Source organism: Dermacentor albipictus, chromosome 4, assembly GCF_038994185.2.
Source record: "Dermacentor albipictus isolate Rhodes 1998 colony chromosome 4, USDA_Dalb.pri_finalv2, whole genome shotgun sequence".
Lineage (NCBI taxonomy): Eukaryota > Metazoa > Arthropoda > Arachnida > Ixodida > Ixodidae > Dermacentor > Dermacentor albipictus.
The window spans coordinates 78,865,984-78,891,463 of record NC_091824.1 but is presented as its reverse complement, the minus strand read 5'-3'; the positions used below and the strand labels follow the sequence as shown (position 1 = coordinate 78,891,463).

Below are 25,480 nucleotides of genomic sequence, written 5' to 3'. Positions count from 1 at the left end.
TAGCTTTGCGGCTGTGGCATAGCTAGAGGCCGTGGATTCTATCCCAACCGCGATAGCCATACTTTGACGGGGGCGAAATAGAAAACGCACGTACACTTAGATTTTGGGACAGGTTAAAGAACATCTCGGTGTCCGCCACTGCTGCGTGCCTGATGAACCGATTGTGGTTTTGGCGCGTATATAGCCCCATAATCCAATTCAAGTTTAATACTTCTGCCACAATGCGATGTGCCATGTGAGGCAATGACTATCCTCCACCCTCTAGAGGTTATGAAATATGGCGCACAACAACGTCTCAAGCGAACACCTCCGCCTGTGTGTTCTGTGTACTACGCAGAAAAAAAGCAGTGGTGCCCGCAAGGTAACACTTTACACCAACTCACCACTCTCGTGTTAGACTGAACGTTGAAGAAATGAAGGCTTAGCAGTCAACGTCACCGCTAATTATTGTCAATCAGAGCAGCCAGCACGGAATGCTTCGCGTACATCGATTGCCACAGTAAGTGGGATCTGCATAGTTGTTTAACTGAACGCCATTGGAGAGGAAACCCCGGCGCACACGGTTCGCTGTCCCAGAGAAAGAAAGAGATGCTCGCAGACGGGGTTGTCACGCTTGACTCCATTTGCGCGTCTTGGCTCCTGGTATGGTCCAGTAACGACCGCAACGAATCGGCGTATAACCCACTTCGACGGGAGTTCCTTGCTCTCAGCAACGTATAGTCGGCGACCAAGTGCCATCCATCGACTCTGTAACTGTCAAACGTGTCTCACCTTGGTGCAGCCGCTAGTCTGTCCGACAACGTATTGTGAGCCTCACGAAGCGAATCGTTGCAGTAGGGCAGGAAAGGCTTCCCCTGCTGGCCGATCATAACACCGCGCATCGTAAACGTTACCTAGGGATGCCCTGTTTTATGAAACCCAGATTCTACTTCGACACACGAGCCAAATAACCAACGAGTCTTACCATATGCATAAAGATTCCGCCTCGTGTGCAAGCCAAACGTTTATCACTGAAAAACCACAGAAAAACCACGTTGCAGAACAAAATACGGAGATCAAAACTAGCAGTACAACTTCCTAACCTTCTAAACGACTACCCTTTGGTATTGAACCTGCCAAATTCTGGAATTTCTAAGCAAAGCATTAGGAAACCGGTAAAAGAATTGTTACTATCCGAAGACTAAAAGAAATGTTCAACTACAGGCATAAAACATCTTCGTACATGTTCTTCTTTTGTTGTGGTTGTGTTTCAAGTGCTTAGAAAACTGTGTAAACTTTAGCCTTTTTTCTTTCTTTTTACGGGAATTGCGTACTCAAGTGTTGGAAAATGTGTATTACTTTAATTTCCTGTGAGACCTCCTTAAAGCCTGCCACTGCCATTTTGCTGCCAGTATACGGGTGGCACGGCCTAGTCAGGCAAATGTTTGCCTTTAGCCGTGTCCCCTAAGACAATCTGTGTATTGTCTTAAATAAATCAAGAAAGAAAGAAAGGAAGAAAGGCCAGCAAAGAAGCACACTTCGTGAGTGGCATGATTTGCTGATGCACCTTACATATCTGGCATGTACCACGTGCGTTTGTACGCGTACATATATGCCGGCAAGGCTATCAAACGTTTCGCTGTGAGTCGGCGCCCGCGCTGTCTAAGTTTGTCCTCCGTTCAACGTGGCTCGAATGCGGCTGCACACGTGTTACGGTTTCGTGGTATTAGCACATGTCGGTTGTTCACTTCCTCACAGTAAAAAAAAATCGCATCAGGTGTTTGAGTCGTACAGAAAGTCGACTCAGCAGGGCTTAAGACAGCGTTCTTGTTGACAGAAGTCATCAGCGTTTTAGACGAAACTGGCTTTTTGCATAGACTTTCGAGCAGTGCAGCTTCTGCTGCCTTTACTGACGATTTCCGAACACTCCGTGGCTGGTGCAGCATAGCTTGAGTGCATTTAGCTATCTTACTTTTGCCATTGGCAGCGGTATTTAGAAGATGAAGCTCCCGCACGCGCATGCTAAGCAGAACAATGTCGGACATTCCGCATCAGCAATTTGCCCCGAAGAAAGGCACATGAGCTTCGCGTGAACGTCACAGCCGCGTGTTACATCCACCGACGCGGGAACGTGAAACCAGCCGAACATGAACGAAAGCTTTCGCTTTGAAAGCCGATTAGCTAACTACGAGGCTCGGCTTACCGCTCCCATTGGCTGCACGAGAAAACATTTCAGTATCTGAAGCAAGAAAACAAGTAAGGGGGAGCGGGGCAGGGGGCGGATGTAAACAGCCGGTCAAGGGCCGGTTTACATGGCACGCGAGAAGCGTCAAATGCGCAAATTGCGGCGGACACGGCCACCTGAAAGTATGCGCCTTTCTGGCTAAAAACGTCGTCAGCTTACCGTGGCGAAAGCTGCAGGTGCAGTCGGTGGCGGCATAGGAAGGTCGCGGCAAACGAACGACAGGGCTGGGAGATGAGACTTCGCCGCTGTTTCACGATGCTTTTGGCAGCAGGTAAGTTGTACTGCTGTTGAGTTTCTACTTATCTGTCAGGGCTGGTCTTGCGTGCGTCTTCCTCGATGTCCGTTTTCCCGCAACCATGGCATCGATTCGACAACCACGTGCAATCGGCGGAAGTGTTCCTGATCTGCCGCAAAAGGCTCAGCGGCTGTGCACTGCGCTGCTGAGCACGATGTTGCGGGTTCGATTCCTAGCAGCGGCGGTTGCATTCCGAGGGCTCCGTAATGCCAAAACGCGTGTGCATCTGGCTTTGCACGATAGCCCGGATGCCTTCACTACGGCGTCCTTATTGTTCCCTGTGCAACTTAAGCATGTTCGACCTGGTAATGTTTTAAAGCGTTCTTTGCTAAAGTATGTGCGAATGTGCTGTGGTGATTTATTAAGACGCTGTATTCTCTGTCAGTCCAGTAGTGTTCTCGATGCAATGCCACTCGGCGATCGAGGGCGGGGCCGCGCAAGCTTTGTCATCAACAAACGTATATCTATCTTCAACACGCTGCTGCAATTTTCAGGCAATTGAGCCACGGCTTGCGCGTCAGAGTAACCTTATGGTGACGCACTTTGTTACTCCGTGTCATAAAAAAAGAAATAAAATAAGAGAGGTGGGTTGGCGCCTGCGGGAAAAAGGTTTTTCGCAAGTGAAGCACGTTCCCCGTGCATGACGCTTGTTTACCACCTTAAAGTTTGCTGACTACGCTCCGCAAGAGTGCGCCTTGAGTGCTCACCTCTTTACATAGGCATTGTGAACCGATACTCACAGCGCTGAACATATTTACATGAATAACAGATGATCTACATCACCATTACATATCTTCCCGTAGAGTGAACTAGGTAGTGTTTAGGCAGGACACCTGTCGTAGTGGCTCCATGGCTACGACGTTCAGTTGCTGAGGATGAATCGCGAGTTCAATTCGAAGGCGCGTGGGGCACATTACGATGGTCCTGGGATGCAAGAACGTCCAAGCAGCTGGATTTATCTACACATTGATGAAACACGGGAGTTCGAAATTAACCCGGACTTCTCCATTGCGGTTTCCCTGTCACATGCAAAACCTCGTCTTTTCCAACATCGACAATTGACCTGTCGAGTGACATTTCTTGCTAGTGTTAATACATGATGCCTCACCAACACGGTAACATCGCAACTGATAAAATAAAAGCCGCATCTGAATGCAGAATGCGGGGGCCCCTTCACTGCCTTTGGTGGTGAACTGGTGTAAATGCGCACATTCGCCAATACATTCTCGATACACGTGCCAATATATGATCGACGGCTCAGCGAGCTATAATCAATAGCCTCTTTTCATGTTTGATTTCACTTGCCATCTACAGACGATGAGCAGTTGCTATACGCTCTGTATTCTTAGTCGTGTATGTGAACATCGATATTACATATCAGATCGATGCTACAGCTCTTAATATTGCCTCATGAATTGGTACCAACACTGAAGCCTAATTATTCTAGACAGTAGATAATATGCGCTGCTTCTCAAGTTCACTAAGCACCGTCCCTGCCTCATCGCGCTTATTTAAATGTTAATACTCACCCGCAAATCTTCCGGTTACGTCGCAGTAAAATTTTGAGCATAGCTATCACCTGCTTTCCATAGCTAAAAGCAAGAGAAAGTATATTTGTTCTTTTAACATTATTCTCGACAGCCGTGCCAGGAAGTTGCAGAGAAAAGATAATATGGCTACTCGGTGCAAGTGGCCAGGAAACACAGGTCGTGTGGCTGTAGTTGTTTATTACTGGAATTTATTTTTCAATTTTTTTTCCAAAGCACCTTTTGCAATCTGTGCGCTGTTGAGAAATGCCAAGGCATTAAGAGACTTGCGATGCCGCTGTGTCAGCGAAAAGAATCTGCAGGAGTTGAAAAATTGGCTAAAAGGGTTTGCAGTTTATCAAGCCCAAGCTGTTCGCTACAGTGCAAGTTATCGTAAAGGTGGGACAAGAAATTGAAACAGACGGAAACTGTTAACACATGTACACCCAGGCACAAAATATCACGAATCATGAAATTTGAGAAAAAGCTGAATATCTCCGCAACCTCACAATGCAGCCTGGTACTTGCATTTCAGGCCTCGACTACAATATGCTAACAACATTGTCGTATACACTTTTACTAGCTAGTGCTATAGGCCGCCTTGGAATTAAACGTCTTCTGAGATCTCGTGGTCCGTAAACTTTTGTGGCCGGGTGTACATGGTAATTGAAGACGGCTGCTAACAACAAGATAAATGTGACTACACATCAGAACAATAGCCAATTTCCAACCAAACTGACCGCCAGACATGGTCATCTTAAACCAGTCTGTATGAGAACAAAGCTGGTTCATATAAGCTTAGTCACCTAACCGCAGTAAAAAAGTTATCTCACTTTTCATTATGACACAATAATTAAAAAAACAAGAAAGATTAACTGGTAGCGATTTCCATCTTGGTAAAATAATGAACTTGAGACGAAATTCAGGGAGCCCAATATATCGTGGAACACGTCCCGAAAATCTCTGTCAGCATTTTTCTGCTTGAAAATTCTGCGCTGGATGGCATGAAATCAGCAACACTACTCCTAACAGAAATGTGAAAAACAGCATTCAGCCAACCCGTTTGATGTAAGAGGGTGACTGCCGCTTGAGAACGCGCACAGCTCTCGTGGAATGAAGTCTCGTTTGCCAAAATGTATTGAGTGATGACTATTGTATTTGATGTTTATTTCTAAGCGCCTCTGTTGATTCCTGAAGAGATCAACAGAATATAGTCACGTGACTCATAATGTGCTTTTCTTCAGAGAAGTGGAAGAATCAGCTAGTTCGCTTAATCAGGAGGGCACACAAAGTACTTCTGTGCAAGCGACCTCAGAAGCACGTCGCAGGGGCGACAATAAACTGCCTGCTGAGCCATTCGCATGTGAAATCGGCGCTTTATTTATCAGCAGCCTTAGAGCATATAGATAACCGGCCTGGTACTTGTGAAGAATATTTGTAACGCTTACGCGGATAGATAGGCCCAGGCGTTCTGGAATTACATCCCAACTATGAAACCACAAATCGCGAGCTACGGCAATGCTCTCTAAGATATACTTTTTATGACGAGGGAAGCACATGCCGCTCTGGGATACCCGCAACATACAACAACGGGTACAATCTTGTTATCTCCACATTCCACTGCTTCAGATGCGTGGCTGTTTTGTCACCTCTGGTAAGCAGTGAGTGAAGCCTGACGTGAGCAGGAAGTGCGACATTGGAGTGAATGTTAACAAGCTAGAAAGAGAGATAGAGAGAGAAGCGGAGGAAAGACAGGGGGGTTAGCCTGTGTAAGTACTGGCTGGCTACCCCGTCTGGGGAAAAGGACAAATGGAATAAAGGAAGAAAGAAGAAAAATTTGAGAAAAATTGACACAATAACGCGATACTACGCACTACAACATTCAAAGACGGTCGCACAATTCACAAGCCCTTAAACATTTCAGGAGAGCCCTTAAGGCCTTGAGTGCCGAAACCCGTCTGGACCAGTGTCCTACAACGTTTTATTCTGTGAAGGGGCGATTGTCTAGCTAGATCCGTCTGCTCTTGCAACCAGGCTAATGAGGATAGCACCCGGCTCCTTGTCTTACGCTATTAAGTTAAACTAGGTATACAAGAGAAAGAAAATTCAGCAGAAACGAACGGAAGGCGATTATGAAAGTCAAATGCGATAGCTTCCCGGTAGCCTTGCTGAGACATGCTGCGGGGGACGCTTATTGCTTCGCCGTCAAAATCCGTGGCGTCACGGCTTACTGGTGCGCGAACTTCAAGAACTTCAAGGTGGCGTCGCCACACATTCGTGCGACCTTTTTGACTTGCCGTGCCTCTTTGCGTGATAAGAGCGGTGTTCATGGTGTCGGGCAAATGTATGCAGTTTACCAATATAGCTCGAATTGTATTTCCTCTTTAGTGCCCATATGAAACAAACGGTCAGCAGGCGCGTGCGTACAAGTGATCCATGCCTGCACCCTCATCGGTTCCAACACAGGCCGCGGTATCTCTAGCACTATCATAGTACGTTCAGCAAAACGATTGAATGCATTAAAAACCATGTAATTGCAGTGAAACTTAGTCTGTGCTTCGTCTGTGGTCTCTGAAGCCCAGGGAGGCGGCGCTATACTGTGTTTGGAAGCGCAAGTCGTTGCGTTGTGCTGCTGGAATTTATTCTCCGAGTCTGGGGCATCTCCCCACGTCAGTGCTCGGATTTCATGTAATCGTCTCTCTCGCAGAGGGATAGGAAGTGCGCTTGAAGCTTGCATGCAAGCTCCATAAATATGTGAACGATGCGTGCCATAGCTACTTTATTCAAATTGCCGTTACAGTACTTGCGCTTGCCATCACGACTGCCAGAGCGATGCCTACGGCAGTGACAGTGGAGGCCGCTCCTGACGACGCCTCGACGGGAGCAGTAACCTTCTCGGTCGACCTGCTCTCCATGGAAGGTAAACATACTCTCGAAGCACCTCCTCCCATTGTTATTCGTCTAATCTTTCTAGTTTTGTTTCATTGAGCTATCAAGCTCAACTCGGTGATATCTGGGAACGCAGACAACAGTGGCCGAACGAAGAAAGGTGCAGCCTGGAGCCGACGTTTTGACAAGGGTACTTGTCTGAGCAATGGCGAAGTCCTCTTGTTCGAAAGTTAACTGCAGGCTATTCCTTCTTTTGCTCGGCCGCTGCTGATCGCATTAAGCTTCCATCTTCCTGTGAACCCTTTGCTACAGACCGCTGGCAACGCAGATGAACTTTGTAGTGGAGCGTCGCTAACCATTACATATGTCGCCGCCCGAGCTAGTGAGATTGAACGCGTATTTGTGCCCTGGTCACATTTTGCGGATGAACTATGTATGTACTTCCATGTGACCAATAGCCTAAACCGAAAAGCGTAATGGATTTGCCTGGGCGACGATTTTCCATGATGCATTGGTAACGCAAAATCCGTACAGAGAATAAGGTAACGGTACATTTGTTGCATCTACTTATTATTGCGATAGCGATTATATGGACGCTCCACGCGCATTTATGCCGTCGGCGTGAGGTTCCGTATAAAGTCCGAGGGCGATAAAATCGTCAACGCGCGCCGTATGCCGTATGTGCGAGTGAAAGCGTATGAGGGTGAGCCTGCGAACGCGGCTCAATCTCGCGTATATATGGTGATTACGAAGGAGGAAAGAGACGCTTAAATTCTGCAGCCCATCAGGGAGCACGGCGCAGCAATCTTTCATGCGCGGGCGATGAAGGCCGGGAGGAACCCAGCCCTCTCCTAACCCCGGATGCGCGGCGAGGGAGGGGGAGCTCTCGGGCGGCTGCAACTTCTACAGCGCGGCCGTGTGGGCGTCGTATCTTGAAAGCGATCTGCGACGTGGCCAAAGCGCGCGCCCGCACGGGCCTTATCTTCAAAGCGATCTGCGACATTTGCAGAGTGCGCGTATTGCCGGTGGCTTCGTATGAGCTGCGCTTTCGACGTTTAGTTTGCGTTAATGTGGCAAATGCACGAAATTCAATTCGATCGCTGCTGCTGCCCGCTTATACTCCAGCGTTCTGGCAGCTTGTTTCTGCGGTCAGCGAGTGAGATGCGCTCATGCCAGCTTGTGCCTTACCCATGATTGTTAATTTACTTAGTATGCTTATGTTTATAGCTTTATATGGCCAATAAAACTACTATCCTTACTTAGTATAGCTGTCAACGAATTAGCTATTGCAAAGGATGTTTCGCCTTTCGGGCGAAACTGCCACTTTATTACAAGCACTCTCACAGCCAAGTGAGCATCACGGAGGGGAGTGCGTGTTAAAATGGGTATAAATCCATCGTTCACAGTAAACCCCACCATTTAGCAGTCAATGCTTGTCCTCGTCGTGTGTTACCCTGTCCGGTGTCCTGCTACTGCGTTGTTACCCAAGCACCTAAACCTAACCTTGCTCTCGCGGTGATGAAGTCATCGCTTCACTGAGGAGCGCAGGTTGCGGAATAGATAATTGGCGACCGCGGTTGCTTTTTGACGGGAATGAAGCGAAAGGAAAAAAGTGGCAGTTTCACTCGAAAGGCGAAAAGTGTTTGATGCAGATGTTCTAAATCCTTTTAGTAGATTTTCTCGGAACCCGTTCTTTTGCAAATCTGTTACACGCCAGCAAGTATAACCTCCTTTCTTATGAAGATTGCTTAGTGAAACATTGCAAGCCCATTTTCTATAAATTTTAGCGTGAAATGAACCACAACGAATGAAATCGTGCCCATACTGTTGGTATGATACAACTTTATAGCAAAATATACCTATGCTAAGAGCATTTCTTTTATTTCATTATTAGATTTCTACGATTGTTCACATCGCACTAGCATTCGTTCATTGCGCAGCTATATGACTGAAAAAAAAAAGAGGTTTATAGTTGTGAGCAAGATAAAAGGCAAATTTGCTGGTGTGCAACCCAGATTTGTTGGAATTCTTAAATAACATTTTCGGTGAGAAGAAACTGCATATGCTTTATCAAACTTCAGTTCGTCTAAAATCTGCTCGATAATATTGGTTATTATTCTGCACCCTTCCTCCTACGAAACAAGTTGTCAGGAACGCGGCTTCGCACTTTAACATCTAAGCAATATCAAAATAAGGTGAATACGTGGATGGGAGTGATTGGGGTTCTAAAGGGGCGATGAAACGATTTTGACGATACTGTCCAAACGTACTGAGTCGTTAGGGTAGGTCCTTCAGACCATTAAGTTACACATTTAAGCACTCCACGTAAAGCGTGGCATTTACTATAGGTTTAAAGAAGCCGCAGTTGCTCCCGACATGCGAAGGATCGATTGCGATAGCAAATTAGTAGACAGGTATACGAAGTAGGGATAGGAGTTTTATCGGCCATCTAAACTTGAAAGCATTTGCTTAGTAAGTGAATTAACAAGCATGGTGTCCGCGCGCGCAAGCAAACATGAACATATCCCACTAGATGACCACGGATACTCGCTGTCAAAACGCTAGTGTGAGCAAGCGCGGCGACAGCATCAAGCGAAGTAAGTGACCTCTGCGCATCAAGCGAAGTAAGTGACCTCTGGCCTCTGCGCCACGCGGAGGGCCTGCGTGGTTGTGGTTCGGGATGATTTTTCGGCAAGCGACGTCCGACGCCTAGATTATTTTTTTTTGCCATACGGGGCTCTTAACGCTCTCGCGTAAATATTTATGTCTCTTTCTGTAAGCGCCAATATTATCGTAGAAGTGTGTTGAAGCCTCTGTAAGCCATTGCGTTGATCCCGGTGCTTTCTTTCTCCTCTTTCGCTGTTAGAAGCTATTGTGAGTTGTACTCCGGTTGTTTTCTTTACTGTAGCAATACTGATCACATCTTCTGTGATCAATATGTGATCACTTCTTATCACAGATACTGATCTGTTCTTTGTATTTGTTTTCGCAAGCCAATGTTGCCACGCAAGCTTCCTTGTGGACATTACGAGATCCTATGTGTCATATACCATACTGAAAAATTGCAGTGAACTACTACTGCTGCTACAGAGAGCTTCATGTCTTTCTAACGTTGCAAAAATAAATTCAGCAGTTGTTTTAGAGCTAGAAAGAGTAGGCGGCATCACTTGTGATGCCAAACCCTCATTCACAGACATATAGTTTAAAGAACACTTAGGCACAGAGTAAAAGGTTCTTTAGTAAAAGTACAAAACTTTAAGTTTACATTTACTTGCCTGAGAAACTTTACGGCTCTGCCTTTGCATATTCACCAATGACTACGCTTTGTTTTTTTCTCATGAGCAGGACAAGTACCAAAAGATGGTTCCCAGTATGGCGGCTCTCGTTACGGGGCTATTGAAGACACAGAACCTGAGCATGACGTTAGCACCTCGACCAACGTTTCTGCTTCGCTTCCCGAAGCCCCAACCGACGATTCGGACGACGGTGTTCTCGGCCGTCTAGCAACTGCTACGGAGTGGTCAGGTTATTCTAGCGACTCGCCCTCGAACTTGCAAACTGAGCCGGAAGTCCGCAGCATTGGCGACAGTTCACGAGGTCATTCGCAGCTGTCAACCTTGATACCAGTGACGACGGTGCAAACAGGGACCACTGAGACATACCTGGCATCCATATCCGAAGACGCAATATCACCAAGCACGTACCCCACAACAGCACCAGCTAAGGGGCTGTTGGAACTCAGTGACACGGGAAACGAGGGCAAGCCTTTTGGAGGGTCTGGCATGACTACACTGGGTGACGTTACGTCAGAACAACTTAGTAGCACTGATTTACCCATCGGAAAGGAAGACCTGGTTTCCCGAAACAAGGAGGCCGAGACCCCTGAGAGAGAGCGCCCACCTAAATCTGACGACCCAAACGGGATGCATGAAAATGAACCAATAGGCAGCGGACGCACTGACAGAGGCAGAGTTCCGGCTGTCATCGTTTCAGCTAGAGCTGACGAGGACGGTGCTTCAAGCAGCGACCGTGCAAATCCCTTACCACAAAAGGGTTCAATTGGCTCCGTTGCCCCTGCATTGCAGGCATCCCCTGCAGAAAGTGCGCAAAGCGGATCTTCTGGCACTGCTCAAGTTGATCATCTGATGGCAAGGGCTGGGGAAAAGCCTGACATGGAGAAAGATGCAGGAGGATCAGATTCCCCCCGAGAAGACGCGAGTAAAGCTGGTAAAAACGAAAAAGAGGCAGCAACCTTGGCGAGTGCACCCGCTGGCGTAGGCGATGAACCGCGACAAGACACGCCCGGAACGAGGAACTTGAACACTGATCCACCGGCTGCGGCGCGGGCTGCAAATGATCCCGTGCACTCGTCTCAGCCAGGAAACTCACCTGGCCAAGGAGCTCGTACGTCAAACAAGCCCACTGAAGGCACAGAAAAACTTGACGCTTCTGCGCTTTCAAAAGCAAGCCAAGCCGGTCTTCCTGAATTGGGACGAGCGGAACCACCGACGCCACAGCAAGGGCCAACTGGTAACGGTGGAAAAGGCGACACTGTCAGAACTGATGACGCAGCGAGCCCCAAGTTGGGAGGTGGCTTGTCTGGTAGGGCAGCAGATACCACAGATAAGGCCTTGGAAGCGCCAAGAAATGCCGATACTCCCACGGCCGGAAGCACAAACAAGGGGAACGAACCTCTATCTCCAAGAGCAGAACAGCCGAAGGCTACCGGCGGTGAACCTGGTGCTGGAGCTCATCCTACAAATAAGTCACCCGAAGTGCCGAGAAGTGCCGATGCTCCTGTGGGCGGAAACAACAAAGCCAATCAGCCGGAATCTCCGAGAGCAGAACAACCGAAGGCTGGCAGTGGAGAATCTGGCCGGGGAGATGAGCCTTCAAGCAAGCCAGCTGAAGTGCCCAGAAGTGCCGATGCTCCTGGGGGCGGAATCAACAAAGCCAGTCAGCCGGCATCTCCGAGAGCAGAACAACCGAAGGCTGGCAGTGGAGAATCTGGCCGAGGAGTTGATCCTTCAAGCAAGCCAGCTGAAGTGCCGAGAACTGCCGATGCTCCTGTGGGCGGAAACAACAAAGCCAATCAGCCGGAATCTCCGAGAGCAGAACAACCGAAGGCTGGCAGTGGAGAATCTGGCCGGGGAGATGATCCTTCAAGCAAGCCAGCTGAAGTGCCCAGAAGTGCCGATGCTCCTGGGGGCGGAAACAACAAAGCCAGTCAGCCGGAATCTCCGAGAGCAGAACAACCGAAGGCTGGCAGTGGAGAATCTGGCCGAGGAGTTGATCCTTCAAGCAAGCCAGCTGAAGTGCCGAGAACTGCCGATGCTCCTGTGGGCGGAAACAACAAAGCCAATCAGCCGGAATCTCCGAGAGCAGAACAACCGAAGGCTGGCAGTGGAGTATCTGGCCGGGGAGATGATCCTTCAAGCAAGCCAGCTGAAGTGCCCAGAAGTGCCGATGCTCCTGGGGGCGGAAACAACAAAGCCAGTCAGCCGGAATCTCCGAGAGCAGAACAACCGAAGGCTGGCAGTGGAGAATCTGGCCGGGGAGATGAGCCTTCAAGCAAGCCAGCTGAAGTGCCCAGAAGTGCCGATGCTCCTGGGGGCGGAAAGAACAAAGCCAGTCAGCCGGAATCTCCGAGAGCAGAACAACCGAAGGCTGGCAGTGGAGAATCTGGCCGGGGAGCTGATCCTTCAAGCAAGCCAGCTGAAGTGCCGAGAAGTGCCGATGCTCCTGTGGGCGGAAATAACAAAGCTAGTCAGCTGGAAATACCTAGAACAGAGCAGTCGAGGCCACAGCAAGTGCAACCTTTGATTGATGCCGGGGGAAAGGGCGACACAGCCAGAGATGGGGACGCGGCAAAGCTGAAGGCTGGCGGTGGCGAATCTGTTCGCGGAGGAGAGACAGTAAACAAGCCCCAGGAAGTACCTAGAAATGTGGATGTTCCTGCGGGAGCGAACAAAGCTGGCCAGCCTGAAGCTCCAAGAGCGGAACAGCCTAAAGCACAAGGACCAGGTAAGGCCAGCGACAGCTCAGAAGTGCCCAGGGCGGAGCAGCAGAACCCACCTACTGTCATGAAGGCAGTTACCAACAAGAACAGTGAAGGCAGGGAAGACAGACAACCGGAAATTCCGAAAACTGAGGTTCCGAAGCTACCTGCTCCATCCAGCGCAGCTAGGGACGGCAAGGGAGACGCTACACCAGGTAAAACTCAAGGAACTCTTCGCACGGACGAGGGTAAGACTGTCGTTGACGTGAAAGGCGACCCACCGGTAGCGGTCACTGTACCTGAGGGATCAAAGACAAAGGTCATTGTTGAAGACAAGAAAGACTCCAAAGAGGACATCAAGAAGCCAGAAGCAACAAAAATGGTCGAGGCAACCGAATCCGAAACGCACATTTCAATTGACAACCATGAACCCGAGAAGAAACCTACGGCTGTGGTTGTTCAAGAGGAAAGACCACATGAAGGTATGAAGGACAAGGATAAAGAAGCAGTGCTAGTCATTAAAAACATTACAGTTGAAGTGGAACCAGAGGCAGCTAAACCGGACTCCAAGCCAGAAAAAACTGTTCCAGGTAAGACATCGGAACTTTACCGCTGTATACCTATCTTTCTTTTCTAAATTCTCATTTTATATAGCAACGAAAAAATTAACACTGTGGCGCATGCTTAGACTTGCTTTCGACTCTTCATGAAGGTGGTCACACGAAAAAATGCACCTTAATTTAACGCGTCACAGTAATGGTTATGGCATTCTTCTACTCAGCTAGATGTCGGGGGTTTAATTGCCGGCCTCAGCAGTCGCATTCTTATTGTGCCCCAATGCAAAAACAGTTGTGCCCTTAGGTACAGAGAGAGAGAGAGAGAGCAAGGAGAGGAAAGGCAGGGAGGTCAAGCAGACATGCATCCGCTTTGCTATCCAACACTGGGTGTAAGGTAAGAGGGGAACAGAAAGAGGAAAAGAGTAAGAGAGTGAGCACTGAGTGCACATGGGAGGATCCACAGGGCCACTATAAGCCGTCTCTCAAACTGGCGCAATTCAAGTGCTGTACTAGTTCACGAATCGCTTTTTGTGCCAGCGACGCGTGTGGCCACGGTCCAAGTATCTTTGTTTCATGGAACGGTCTCGAGTCCAGTCGATTTATAGTTGTCCGCAGAGAGAGGCGTTGTACGTCGTAGCGAGGACTGGTGTACAATAGGTGCTTGGCGGAGGTACCGGTGAACTTAAAGAACACCAAGTGGTCAAAATTATTGTGCAGTTCATCATTCCGCAACCACACTTAAGTTTTGATGCATAAAACACAGCAGGTTATCGCGAAAATTTAATTTAGCTGATCAAAATTTTATATTAATTATAGGTAACTGAATCACAAGGTACTACCATGTTTCGACGCATAGATGTAAGCATGAAGTATCTTGCAGGAAGTAGCACAGAGTACTTACTGCGCCACGTGCGTTAGACACCTTGTATATTATGGAACGGTGATGTGATGCAAATGCTACAGATGCACTCTAGTATGGTACACTGTGGCCATAAGTGAGCACGTAAGCTCAATTTTTTACAGACATGTGTTTAGCACGTGCACTTAACACATGCACTTCTCGTTTTTATAATTGCGTCTTTGCGAAAATTGATAACTTTGGCAAAGCAAATTAGCCTAATGGTTCATGGTCATTATTATGCGTCGTTCTTTAGCTCAGAAGACCCACCAGTTTAAAACAATGGTTGCAGTCACACACTGCCAAATCGTGCGAATGCTATGTATATATAGCCTTTCTTTTCAGACAAATACATAATTTGCGGAAATCGCCTGTGGCAGATATCAAGATTGAAGTCTTTGAGATGGAATATGTAAAGAGGCGGAGATGATGATGATGAAAAACTTTATTTATCCCTCTTTAAAGGGAAGGGGGCAATGGAATAGAGGGTGGGGGAGGAACTACTTGAAGTAGGCCTCCTTTATCCTCTCAGCCCACTCCAGGATGGCCTCCTGAAGATCGAGCCTGGAGCTGCGCAAGGCAGCCTCCCACTGCTCCTCACTAGATATTAATTGCTTGAGGAAAGGGGCAAGAAATCAGAATGCCTAGTTGACAAATGAACAAAATTTTAATAATTGCATTTTTACGTAATGACTTCACAGCACATATTGCAGTTTAATAATTGTACTCGTTGAGCTCGCAAGGCATATCCTCTTGTTACAAATTCTGACGATGATTTCAGCTTCATTCCCAACGTACGCGCCGAAATACATTGGCGTCCCAGTTATTTGTGTTTCTTGGCATAAAACAGCATCTATTAAAAGTGCGATGGAGAACTGCATTTTAACCGAAAGTTTGACGCGTCGCGTATCTCGAACATGGAGTCAAAATGAGAATATTTTCCAAGTGGATACGCCTTGCGAGCTCACCGGTTACAATTCGTAAGTAGCAGCATGTGCTGTAAAGTAATTAGTTGAAAACTTAATTACTGAACTTTTCTTGCGATATGAATTATACGTTTCATTTTATCGCATAAGTAATGTCCGCCTTTTCAAGTGACCCAGCTCAATGACTGGATATGTTCTATCTGCCATAAGCGATTTCAAGACATGTACAGTAAGAACGGTAGAAAAGTATGTAACAAAGATGTTCTCACTGTGTATTTCAGAGTGAACTTGGTATCATGTTCCGGCATGTATTTAGGAAGTTATCTAAACAAAAAGAGGCAAAACAACTTTCAAACCACAATTATATTCAGGGCCTGCAGTTTATGTCAGCGACCGATGGGAAAAGGTGGGCAATAATGTATGCCTATCTGCCCACTGAACATTTCCCTCGTATCTCTCTTGTTCAAGTGAAGTTTTCTCGCTACGTTATCGTGTGGTTTTAAAATAAATTAACCTCTGTTTCAGTTGTACCACCAACGGAGACAGTAGTGTACCCACCTCCTCCAGTATTAAGTCCTCCATATCAACAATCTTCGGCTTATCAACCTTATCAGCCCTATCAGGCACCACCCTATCATCAACCTTCTGGAACCGTCGTATATATACCACAGAGTGTTTATCAGCCTGCCCCTCATATGACCTACGTGCCAGGCAATATGCTGCCTTACCAAGGCCAGCACATGAGTCCTTCATACCAGCCGGTCCAGTATCAACAACCTTACACTGGCTACCAGCAAACTGCCTACCATCCAGTCTACCAACCGACATATCATCCAGTCAACGGTCCTGCCTATCCGCAAGCCCAACATGCAGCTTACAATCCGGCGTACATGCCAAGCTACAGGCCACAGCAACAAGTAATCTACGTTGCACAATATCAGCCTCCACGTGCAAATCCTTCAGAGCACTACATTACAAACCAAGCGAGTCACCACGTAGCCTATGCTCCTACGTACAAAGGCCAGCATAATCCTGCCCCAATGGCAGGTTACCAGGCAGGCTATCCTCCTGCGGCTAACATACCTTACGCCGCACCCGCTTACCAGAACTATCCGCGCTATTCTCCAGCTGTGAAACCAGCGTACCGCACGCAACGAGAGCATGTGGTACACTTGAGGCACATACAGCCTGTCGTTAAGCGACCCGGTCATCGGACTCTGGCTCACGGAGGCTACAGGCGCAATGTGAACGAACAAAATCATGCTTCTCAACTGCACTTTGCGCCAGTGATTGCTCACAAAGAGAATGCAGCCGTGCCAATCGACGCTCCCGCATTGAAGACAAGTCCCGCAGCCCATCCAGCCGCACTGGGCCCTTTGCAGAGTTACAGAGCACACAGCGCAGGTGAAAATCCCCACTTCAAAGCCAGTCACCCGCCGAAGATGACGATTTGGAAGGGACCAATCTACGATGAACCGCATATTCCTGGTATGCAATGCTTCTGTGACTTGTTAAAAAGTACGATAACCGTGCAACAGAATCTGACTTTTATGTCTCCTGAACGATAACGCGAGTTTACCCATGAAATCGCTCTTTATTTTGCAGTGGCCTACAGGAGATCGGGGGTTCCTGACGAGGCTCCTGCTGTGGAAGATATGGAATTATTGGGCAAGTGTTTCCCTTCGCCCTATTCCCCCTGACAAGCACGTTAACAAATACTAATTACACTGACCCTTAGTGAAAAGCTTTCATTCTATTTTAACGTTACTGGAGGAGACACAGCGGCGTGGCGAAGCTCATGTAGTCCGTGCAGACGTAACCTTACATACGCCTTGTAATAGTTACGGTGCCCTTGAAGAATGCTGTATATCTTTTAAAGCGTTTTTCGTAACGCAAGGACTGCTGCGGTGGTAAAGTTAACCCTTTGGATGAGCATGACAGGTAGTCGTGCCAAACAAAGACGCTAAGCACGTACTTAACGCATGTGGTTGTGAACGCACTATTAAGGCGACAACCTCTAGTGGCTCATGGGTAGAAGAATCTGATGTCCGGCGTTATGGCATAAAAATTCAATGGCACCAAAATTTATGGGAGTGCAACCTACGGCCATTTCTGGGAGTCGAACCCACGACCTTTGGTGTTAAGACATAATTAAGGCACTCGAACCCACTACCATTGGTGGGAGTCGAACGCGCGACCTATGGTGGTAATTAATGCGAAGATAATTAAGCCACGGTTCAGGGAGATATTTAATTAGGGTGCTGTAACCCACGACTTTCGGTGGGAGAAAAGAAGTAACAGGAAGTAACAACGCATTCGAATGACGTCAAGTAGTTTAATGTCTCGTGAGCGCGCAGAATTTCGCCTTCATCCTCTTTACCGTATGCTAAAGTGACTGTGAAATGCTTTTCTTGTGCGTCTCAATCAAAGAGAAAAACAGCTTGTCCTTAATACTTCGTCATGTGGTCTTTCGACAACGTGGTTTTGGTCCTCAATTTAAATATAGAACATTGTGAAGTCTCTATTAGCCACAATATCCTGCCATGTGTGCAAAAAATGGCTGCAGTTATTGGCAGCAATTAGTATTCCAGGCTATAATTAGCCTATAACCGCTTTGAAACACTCACCAAATTATTAATTGTTGTCTGCAGGACGTCAACAAGACCAACGGCGGCCGCCACAATCGCGCTTGTATAATGTGCGGTAAAATTCAATTAAAGGCTTGTTTCTCAAAAAATGGGATAGTAACAGCGAAAACAAATATAAAGATTATCATGAAACGAAGTTGGTGCATGTTTTCGAATCCAACATTGTAAAGCATGACTAGAACAGAACACAAAAAGCAACATGAAATAGTCATATCATTTGTATCAGACCATTTTCTGTAGCGTCTTTCTTCCCGTAAAAGCATGTCCATTTCCATTTTCTCCTTTGTGCATGACAACGAAGTGTTTACCTTAACTGAATGAGCCCTGACATTGGTCCCATTTCTTATTTCAGAAATCTATGAAGATGGCGATGCGTCGGTGGAGCAACCAATCAACACCGAGAGCGAGTTCGTCTAACTATTGCGATAGTTGTGTAGCCTTCCGCGTGTAAAGACTCTTTCCGTTCCGTAAACTTATGTAACAAGTCGTAAATATTTAAGTCTTAGATATAACTGTACATACTTCTAAAGTGCTTCGTAAAACGCATGCGATCCGTGTTGACTTGCATGCATGGTCTTTGACCTTCACTTCGTTTTCAGATTTCCACAACACCATGCGAAGTAAACCCATTTGGGACTGAATGCGGTGGCCTGAGCGCAGGATGCTCTTTTACAACACATCCTTACGGCGTTTTCTGTGCTTTTGAATATTCATTGTAATGTAACCGTATATTTTTCATGATACAATTTTTAGCCTTCCACTGCATTTGCAGATTGTGACAGTGGGTACATTTCTATTTAATAAATGATTCTTTATGTTACACTTTAACCAAGAACACGTATGAGTGAGCAACTTTGCATCAGACGTACGACACACTCTACGACGCTGTCTATGCCACTAACAAACTTTGGAACAGATTTGAAATATACGTAATAATTAAGGACACATTGTGAAATAAGGATAGGAAACGTGCAAATGTACAATGCACTGCATGTAATAATACACGTCATCCCAAAATGCCGTACCTCTAAGGATAGCAGCAAATATGATATAACATTTTAAGAGTTCCCTGAAATGGTTTTGATACATTTTGTAGACTCGTTGGGTAAACCATTTGCGCCACAAATTGAACGAAGCGTCCCATATTAAGAGAGCTACGAAAGATTGCAAGTCACCCTCTTCCTTAGCCATGCTTTTTCTCCTCAACTCATTCGCCGAGTGATCGAGGCTAACCTACGCCGTCACTGACTGCGTCATGATGTGACGTCATGTCGTCTACTTCCAGTTGTACGTTGCGAGCGTTCTGTCGCAGCGCCGAGCCTGTCCGGTATTCCGGTATGCACAGCCTAGCTGGGTGTTCTGACGGATTAACGGAGTCGTAAACATGGGCGGCCTGCACGGTGCAGCACAGAGCTCAACCAGCTCAAGCAGCCAAACACTGAGCTAATATTCCTGCAGCTAAGTGTAAAAAAATTAATGAACATTTAGAAAGACATTGTTGACAATTACGGTGTTGCCAAAAATTTACGCCAGCAGCAAAAAAGAATACACTTCGTTACTGCTACATTTGCTCTGTGTTTGTCTCACTGCATTACACAGGATCACACAGGATCATATAGGCACTCTTAAGTTTCGGTGGGCTCATGTAGGTTAGTTCTGGCGCCCTTTGCCGAATAATACCACTCGAGTCCGCGTCCTAGCAAGACACTTATGCAGTTGAAAGAATGGCAAAAGAAATGAATCTGTTTGCTTGCAGCGCAACGCTTGACTTTGCACTACTGCAACCATCCCCGATATTATTAATCACCAGTTTCATCGTACTCGCTAAGCCACTGTTGTTACCCGGCTGGTCGCGCATTTCCGATTTTGCGTATCAATTTCCGGTAAACTTGCGTTTTTCTCGACTTCCCGCTACAAATGTCACCGTACTGTAGCTACCAGCCTTAAACTACAGCGTATAAACGCAACCAAACAAGGCAGTACGTGGCTCCTTTACCACCTGCACGAAGCCATCAGAATGTAATAAACGCGTTTCAAACGAAATATTTCTATAAAAATGAAATTCCAATATGTTTGCCCTTATTAGAGCGGTGACAATGATTCCGTTCGTGAAAGAATTGAGGAAAACGAAAATAATACGTGCAAATATGCAGACTTACCTTTTTGTTTAAGCCTGTAGTATTCAGGGGTTGTCGGTTCAAACTTATTTGGACAGGAGCATGGGAGAAATAATTGATAGGAAATATCAGTAGATCTGTATGGTAAGTCCGAATATGAGTATATCCGAATTCTGTTCCGGAATCATGTAAGCAGGAGCACGCATGACTAGCGAGACGAAAGTGCTTGTGTGGAAGGAGGCCATGCTTAACCAGCGGCAACGCTTTTCTTTTCTTGCTGCGAAAGTTGAGAAGTTTGGAAACAAAGGCTAGGCTATCCTAAAATATTACAAAAAAGGCGTAACCGAATAACTGGACAGTATGAAACAAAATCTGTGGATTATGAAGAAAACGTGAAAGAAATAGGTAAAAAATATGCGGTACCCGCACGTGATACACTAACCAAAAAGTAATTGGCCGCTAGCACTTAAAGGTTATAAGAGTACATAAACGACACAAGCATGCACAAAATACGAGAATACAGAAAAGAAAAGCTGCGTGACCTTCCACTCTGTGAAGAAGGATGACAAGCGAAGTTGTGTATGTGGGCCCCTTAATGGCGAACTGCAAGCCCCGCTGCGAGTCAGCCTGGCATTGCACTATCTTCGAGATCGGCCCACGTATGGGGGAGTGCTTAACGCCTGCTTCACCTCCTCCGCGGGTCAGCCCGGCATTGCACTATCTTAGGGATCGGCCCATGTATGGGGAGTTGTGTTTGTACACGGGCACGATCCTGAAGGAACTAGTATTTAACAGCTTCGCTGTAATTTGCTGTAAAGTTGGTTACAACCTTGGGTTAATAATTTAATTAATAATTTAATTATTTAATTAATTATATAGTTAATGTCACCGAAGAATGCGGCAGCAGTGGCATGAGCGCGTTAGCCCGGTTGCGCCGAGGGGCGCCAACGAGCCAGCTGTGAAAGAAGACGACAACGCTGGAGGCAATCCTGATGATGATAGTTATATGTATGCACACGGACATGATCCTGGCCGAACTAGCCCATAACAGCTTCGCTGTAAAAAGAACATACATTACCATTCATAATGAATTAGCCCCGTAATAATGAGCGGATGCCGTCTGCTATTGTGGTTCTGGAATTACCTGGGTTACCTTGGCAGAGTCATTGCGTTGTTGTGCTATTTTATGCATGAGAATGTCGGAAAATGGTGGCCTCTGCCTCACACCTTCAGGGAGCCAAGCTGTCTCGCGACACGCCTGGCAGTCAGTCATTGCGACTGTCTGACAGTTGAATCTTTAGCTTTAAAGAGCATTCCAGGTTTTGGTATTGCTGCTGAATTACCATCTAAGCAATTATAATTAAATTATTAGTACCCATGCTCAATTGAGCAGCTGGATCAAATATCAACACGAATTGTCTGGTCGCTACATTCGAAGAAAACTTGGGGTCGAGGTCAGCGTTCAATGGGCACTTGATGATAATGATGATCTTGTTGATGATGGTGATTACCTTAATGACAGCGACACCTACCCATTCAAGGGATCGGCCAAGAGTAGAATGGACATAATAAATTTATTAGAGGCATGGATTTAAGGTGATGTAATACAAATAAATAAATAAAGGGCAAACAGAACCAGCAGATGCTTTTCTTGAAAAGTTATTCGGAATTAACAATAATAATAACTTCAAAGGGAGGGTGAGCGAAGAAATAAGTGACAAATAAAATTACCAATGAACTTGATGTGATTCGCACACAGATTTCTCCATGGCGATGTATAGATGCGTTCCTTTCCTCAGGCAGGAGAAACGCTGACAGTCCAGTAAACACTGAGTAGTAGTGTGCGCCTGGTTTAACGTTACGCTTCCTTCTCTTTGTTTGCTTATTCTAAGTGAATAAATATAAATTCATGGTGTATTGCGGAGGCACCAACATTCGTTAAGATCATTCCAGGAAAGCTTCATGCGCGTAGCTATGGCTATTCCGTAAAAGTGGTGATTTGGGCGAGTCGGGGTTACGCAAGTTGAAATTATTTTTGAGTTAGAAGACGCGTACAAAGAAAAGAGAATACTGAGACTGCTACTATGTTGCCATGAATATGTTACGTACAAGGCAAGTTCTACAGCAGCCGGGTATTCGAGATTCTGGCATTGTGCACTACATATAAGTTCCATCTATAGGTAGTTGCTAAAAACTATATGCTGTAAGAAGCTCACTCGTGAGCTATCCGTTTCTGTCGTCTAGTCAGGTGTGCTGTATGGAGGCTGCACGTTCCTGGTGCCCACTCGAAGCGAGGGATCAGAAATTGGGCCTACTATTGAAGTTTTCATCTTGCAAGAAGCAACTTTCGAATTTTTCTGGAGACTGAAATATGACAAAACGCGCGGAGCGTGCACTGTTATGCCTGGCGTTCCTTCTGGACGAAAGGCGCTTCTCCGGCGAGCGTGCAGCTATGGAACGTCATCCTTGCTTCATCGTCATTTTCGACGCCCATGAGCTAGCAACAACAGCAGCATGTAAAACTGGGGTTACTGTGCTGAGACACATGGACAACAGAAGTAAAAAAGGACAGGACGTGCGCGTTCTGTCGTTTTGAACTTCTACCAATTTTAGGCACCTAATTAAACCGACCGATTCTTGGCCAATCCCCCACTGTGGGTATGTGCCACGGCCACTCAGGACAACAACAACAACAACTAGCCCAACTTGCCGCTCGACTGCCGACGAAAGCGGCGTCCCCTCCAGATAATCGACAGGTGTACCTTCTTCGTCTGTTCGACGACCCAGAGCTGACGACTGAGACGGCTTCTGCGATCCCAAACTGCAGTGTGTCATCGTCAATGTGCGTTTCTAAACGGCAATGTCACTCTTGTGTTCTTCCCGCGAAGCTCCAGCACCCGCCTGGAGGACGGCGGTGCCCGGTGCCCACTATTGACAAGCAGGGAAAGAACCTCCCTTCGAGCAGACCACAACCATCGTATTCTTTCGAAGTGGTAGCGACTGTCAGGACGAAAATCGCTACTATAGTTGGTTGTTACGGAGGGCAGACTAATTGCTGCTTAGAGCCAACGCCGACGAGTTCCGTGGGAACAGCGTCGACTATGGCTTTACATGCAATTGTCATTCCATTGCGTCGAGGGCGGGGTGGTGCGATGCCACGGGTAGGATTTTGCTGACTGTGCGTTGATTCCAATTGGCCAAGAAAAGGACATTGAATTCCATTATTTAGCGAAATACAGAATTGAACTGCTTAAAGAGCGGAGCTGTAGTTTTGTGTATGTCCGGAAGGCGGGGGGTGGAAAGGAGAGGGGAGTGCTTAGACATGTAAAGGCTCGGATATATAGTGAGCTGCTGTAACGATGGAGTCCTTCTTTCGAGCCTCGAAATGTAAATTTGTATATAAACCTTGAATTTCTCAACACTCGGACGTCGCCCTGGATCTGTCTTTCGCCCATCACCTAGCACGGCGCGAGCCACGGAACCTCCGTGGCCGCTCGGACGCCCAACTACACAGCAATACCACGCACACAAAGGGTGGGTCGCTGCTAGCAGCGTTGACGCTTTATTGAGTGGCGTCCGCGGAAGGATTCGAGATCTTGGTGACCGCGATGAGCGTGTACTTCTTGCTGGGAGTGATGAGGATCTCGCGCTCACCAGTCTTCATCTTCAAGAACGAGGGCAGCTTCCCGGCGCTGCTGTTGGCTTCCCTGCAGACGCCCGCGGCGAGTAGCGCGTAGTGGGTGGTCTCCTGGGCGTCCTTCAGCGTTGACTTGATGACCGCCCCGTCGGCCGTGGTGGCGATCACACCCACGACGCCCTCGCGCTGGTGCAGCGAAAGAAAGGTGTCCTCGACCTCGCTGTTGCTCGTGGTGCCACCAGCTTTGGCCCTTGTCGCCGTGGCGTTGCTGCGGCGCGATGCCATGGCAGCCGCAGTCGTCGTGCACGTGCAAAGAATAGCGAAGCACTCCGATCACGCGCCGAGGCTCTCCAGGTTCTTCTGACCCCTCTTGCCAAGTCCGCAGCTTCGTGAGACGTGGCCGTGTCGCGACACTACTCGATCGGGTCGCGAGCAGAATGGCGATGGCAATGCGCGTCGCGGCGAGAGCGTGCCGCTATTGCGTTGCGAGGAATTGTCACCGTGAGAAACGGAAATGCTGAAACGTGGTGCGGATCCTCAGTGATTTCTGTTTTTAAAGGCCTACGGCTTAGGCAGAGGAGATGCACATGCGTATATTTTAAATCCGCTGGTCCTGCCGAAGACGACTGACGTTTGAAGAGGACGAAGTTCATGGATGAGAAACAGAGGAAGGAGATGAAGCAGCAGGAAATCAATCAAGCGAGTTATGATTATGCACGGTTGGAGGGGTCGTTATCAAAAAGAGCATTATTTCAGTGAGGATGTGCATGTTGCGTCAACACAGCCATTTGTGGCTGCCGACGAATTGCTCAGTGAAATGAGCCCAAACCATAACGGCATCGCAATGGTTGAAAAAAAAAGAAAACAACACACCGGGAGCTCGACACGTAAGGCACGCTCGTGCTAAGCCCATACGTTGCAAGGAGGTTTTGAAAAGTTGTTGAACCTCTTTGATATATTGGAGCCGGCGCCTCGTCATTGTCGTCTTTGGAGACGACACGTCAGTGCGCGTTAGTATGGTGGCAAAACTTCCCTTTCTTACGGTAAACGAACAGCGTTTTTGCCACGGTCAAAATTGCCGCGCGACTGACCGCTCGAGGAACTTTGCGTCTATTCCCAGGCTTCTTTCACATTATGAAAAACACTTTCATGTAGCACGCATCGAGCAACGGAAAGGTGTACCGGGAGTTTCCCATGGTGCTCTACAATTTTCTCATTGATACTTTTTATCTAACTATAATATTTGAAAACCTGAATAACTAATTAAGACTAATTAGATAATTCGGCGGAATTAAAACCTGAGTATCTCCAAGCAACGAAAAACGACAATACCTTGACTCCGTCCAGCTACGTGGCATTTGCATACATCCGAAGCGACAGACAACCGCTCAGAACATTAATCGAGATAACCCCACTGATAGAAAGATTGCCTATCGTAGTGGCTAAAGCGAGCCATGTTTTTCTGATTAAACGTGGATTTACATTTTTGATTCATCACTAAAGTCACGAAAAATGACCTTTGGCACCCCACGCGGCAAGAACATGAAATTGCGTAAGAGGTCCACCACTTGACCTTCTACGAGCGTACGCGGTTCCTGATCTTTCTATTTGTATTGAAATGCAGCATAGTTTTTGTTATTAAAAGGTTTTCCTGACTTACAATGTGCAGGTAAGCCTTCGTTTTTAGTGAACAAAAAAGTGGCGCTGCCTTCGCCTTCGTTTTAGATGAGTTAGCTTGGTTCGTCTATAGACAGAGCAATGGCGA

At 47.1% G+C, this 25,480-nt stretch overlaps 1 protein-coding gene across 2 annotated transcripts; it reads left to right on the top strand.

Moving 5' to 3' along the window:
* The first annotated feature begins 2,268 nt into the window (after window positions 1–2,268).
* Window positions 2,269–18,796, top strand: LOC135916440 (mucin-19-like). 2 transcript variants are annotated; one of them, XM_065449791.2, is made up of 7 exons: window positions 2,269–2,495; window positions 6,846–6,965; window positions 10,280–13,522; window positions 15,839–16,801; window positions 16,919–16,981; window positions 18,314–18,368; window positions 18,561–18,796. In XM_065449791.2, the coding sequence occupies exons 1-7, from the start codon at window positions 2,456–2,458 to the stop codon at window positions 18,583–18,585; spliced, it is 4,509 nt and encodes a 1,502-aa protein (XP_065305863.1). In that variant the 5' UTR covers window positions 2,269–2,455; the 3' UTR covers window positions 18,586–18,796. The 2 variants fall into 2 exon arrangements, with proteins under 2 accessions (XP_065305863.1, XP_065305864.1); XM_065449792.2 differs by having other exon boundaries at window positions 18,314–18,408.
* Window positions 18,797–25,480: the final 6,684 nt, after the last annotated feature.

Bases quoted from the DNA above. Each gene is read 5' to 3' on its own strand.
- LOC135916440 (XM_065449791.2), top strand. From the start codon at position 2,456: ATGAGACTTCGCCGCTGTTTCACGATGCTTTTGGCAGCAG. The intron at 6,966-10,279 runs GTAAACATACTC...TCTCATGAGCAG, and splicing joins CGACCTGCTCTCCATGGAAG to GACAAGTACCAAAAGATGGT. The intron at 16,802-16,918 runs GTATGCAATGCT...TTTATTTTGCAG, and splicing joins CGATGAACCGCATATTCCTG to TGGCCTACAGGAGATCGGGG.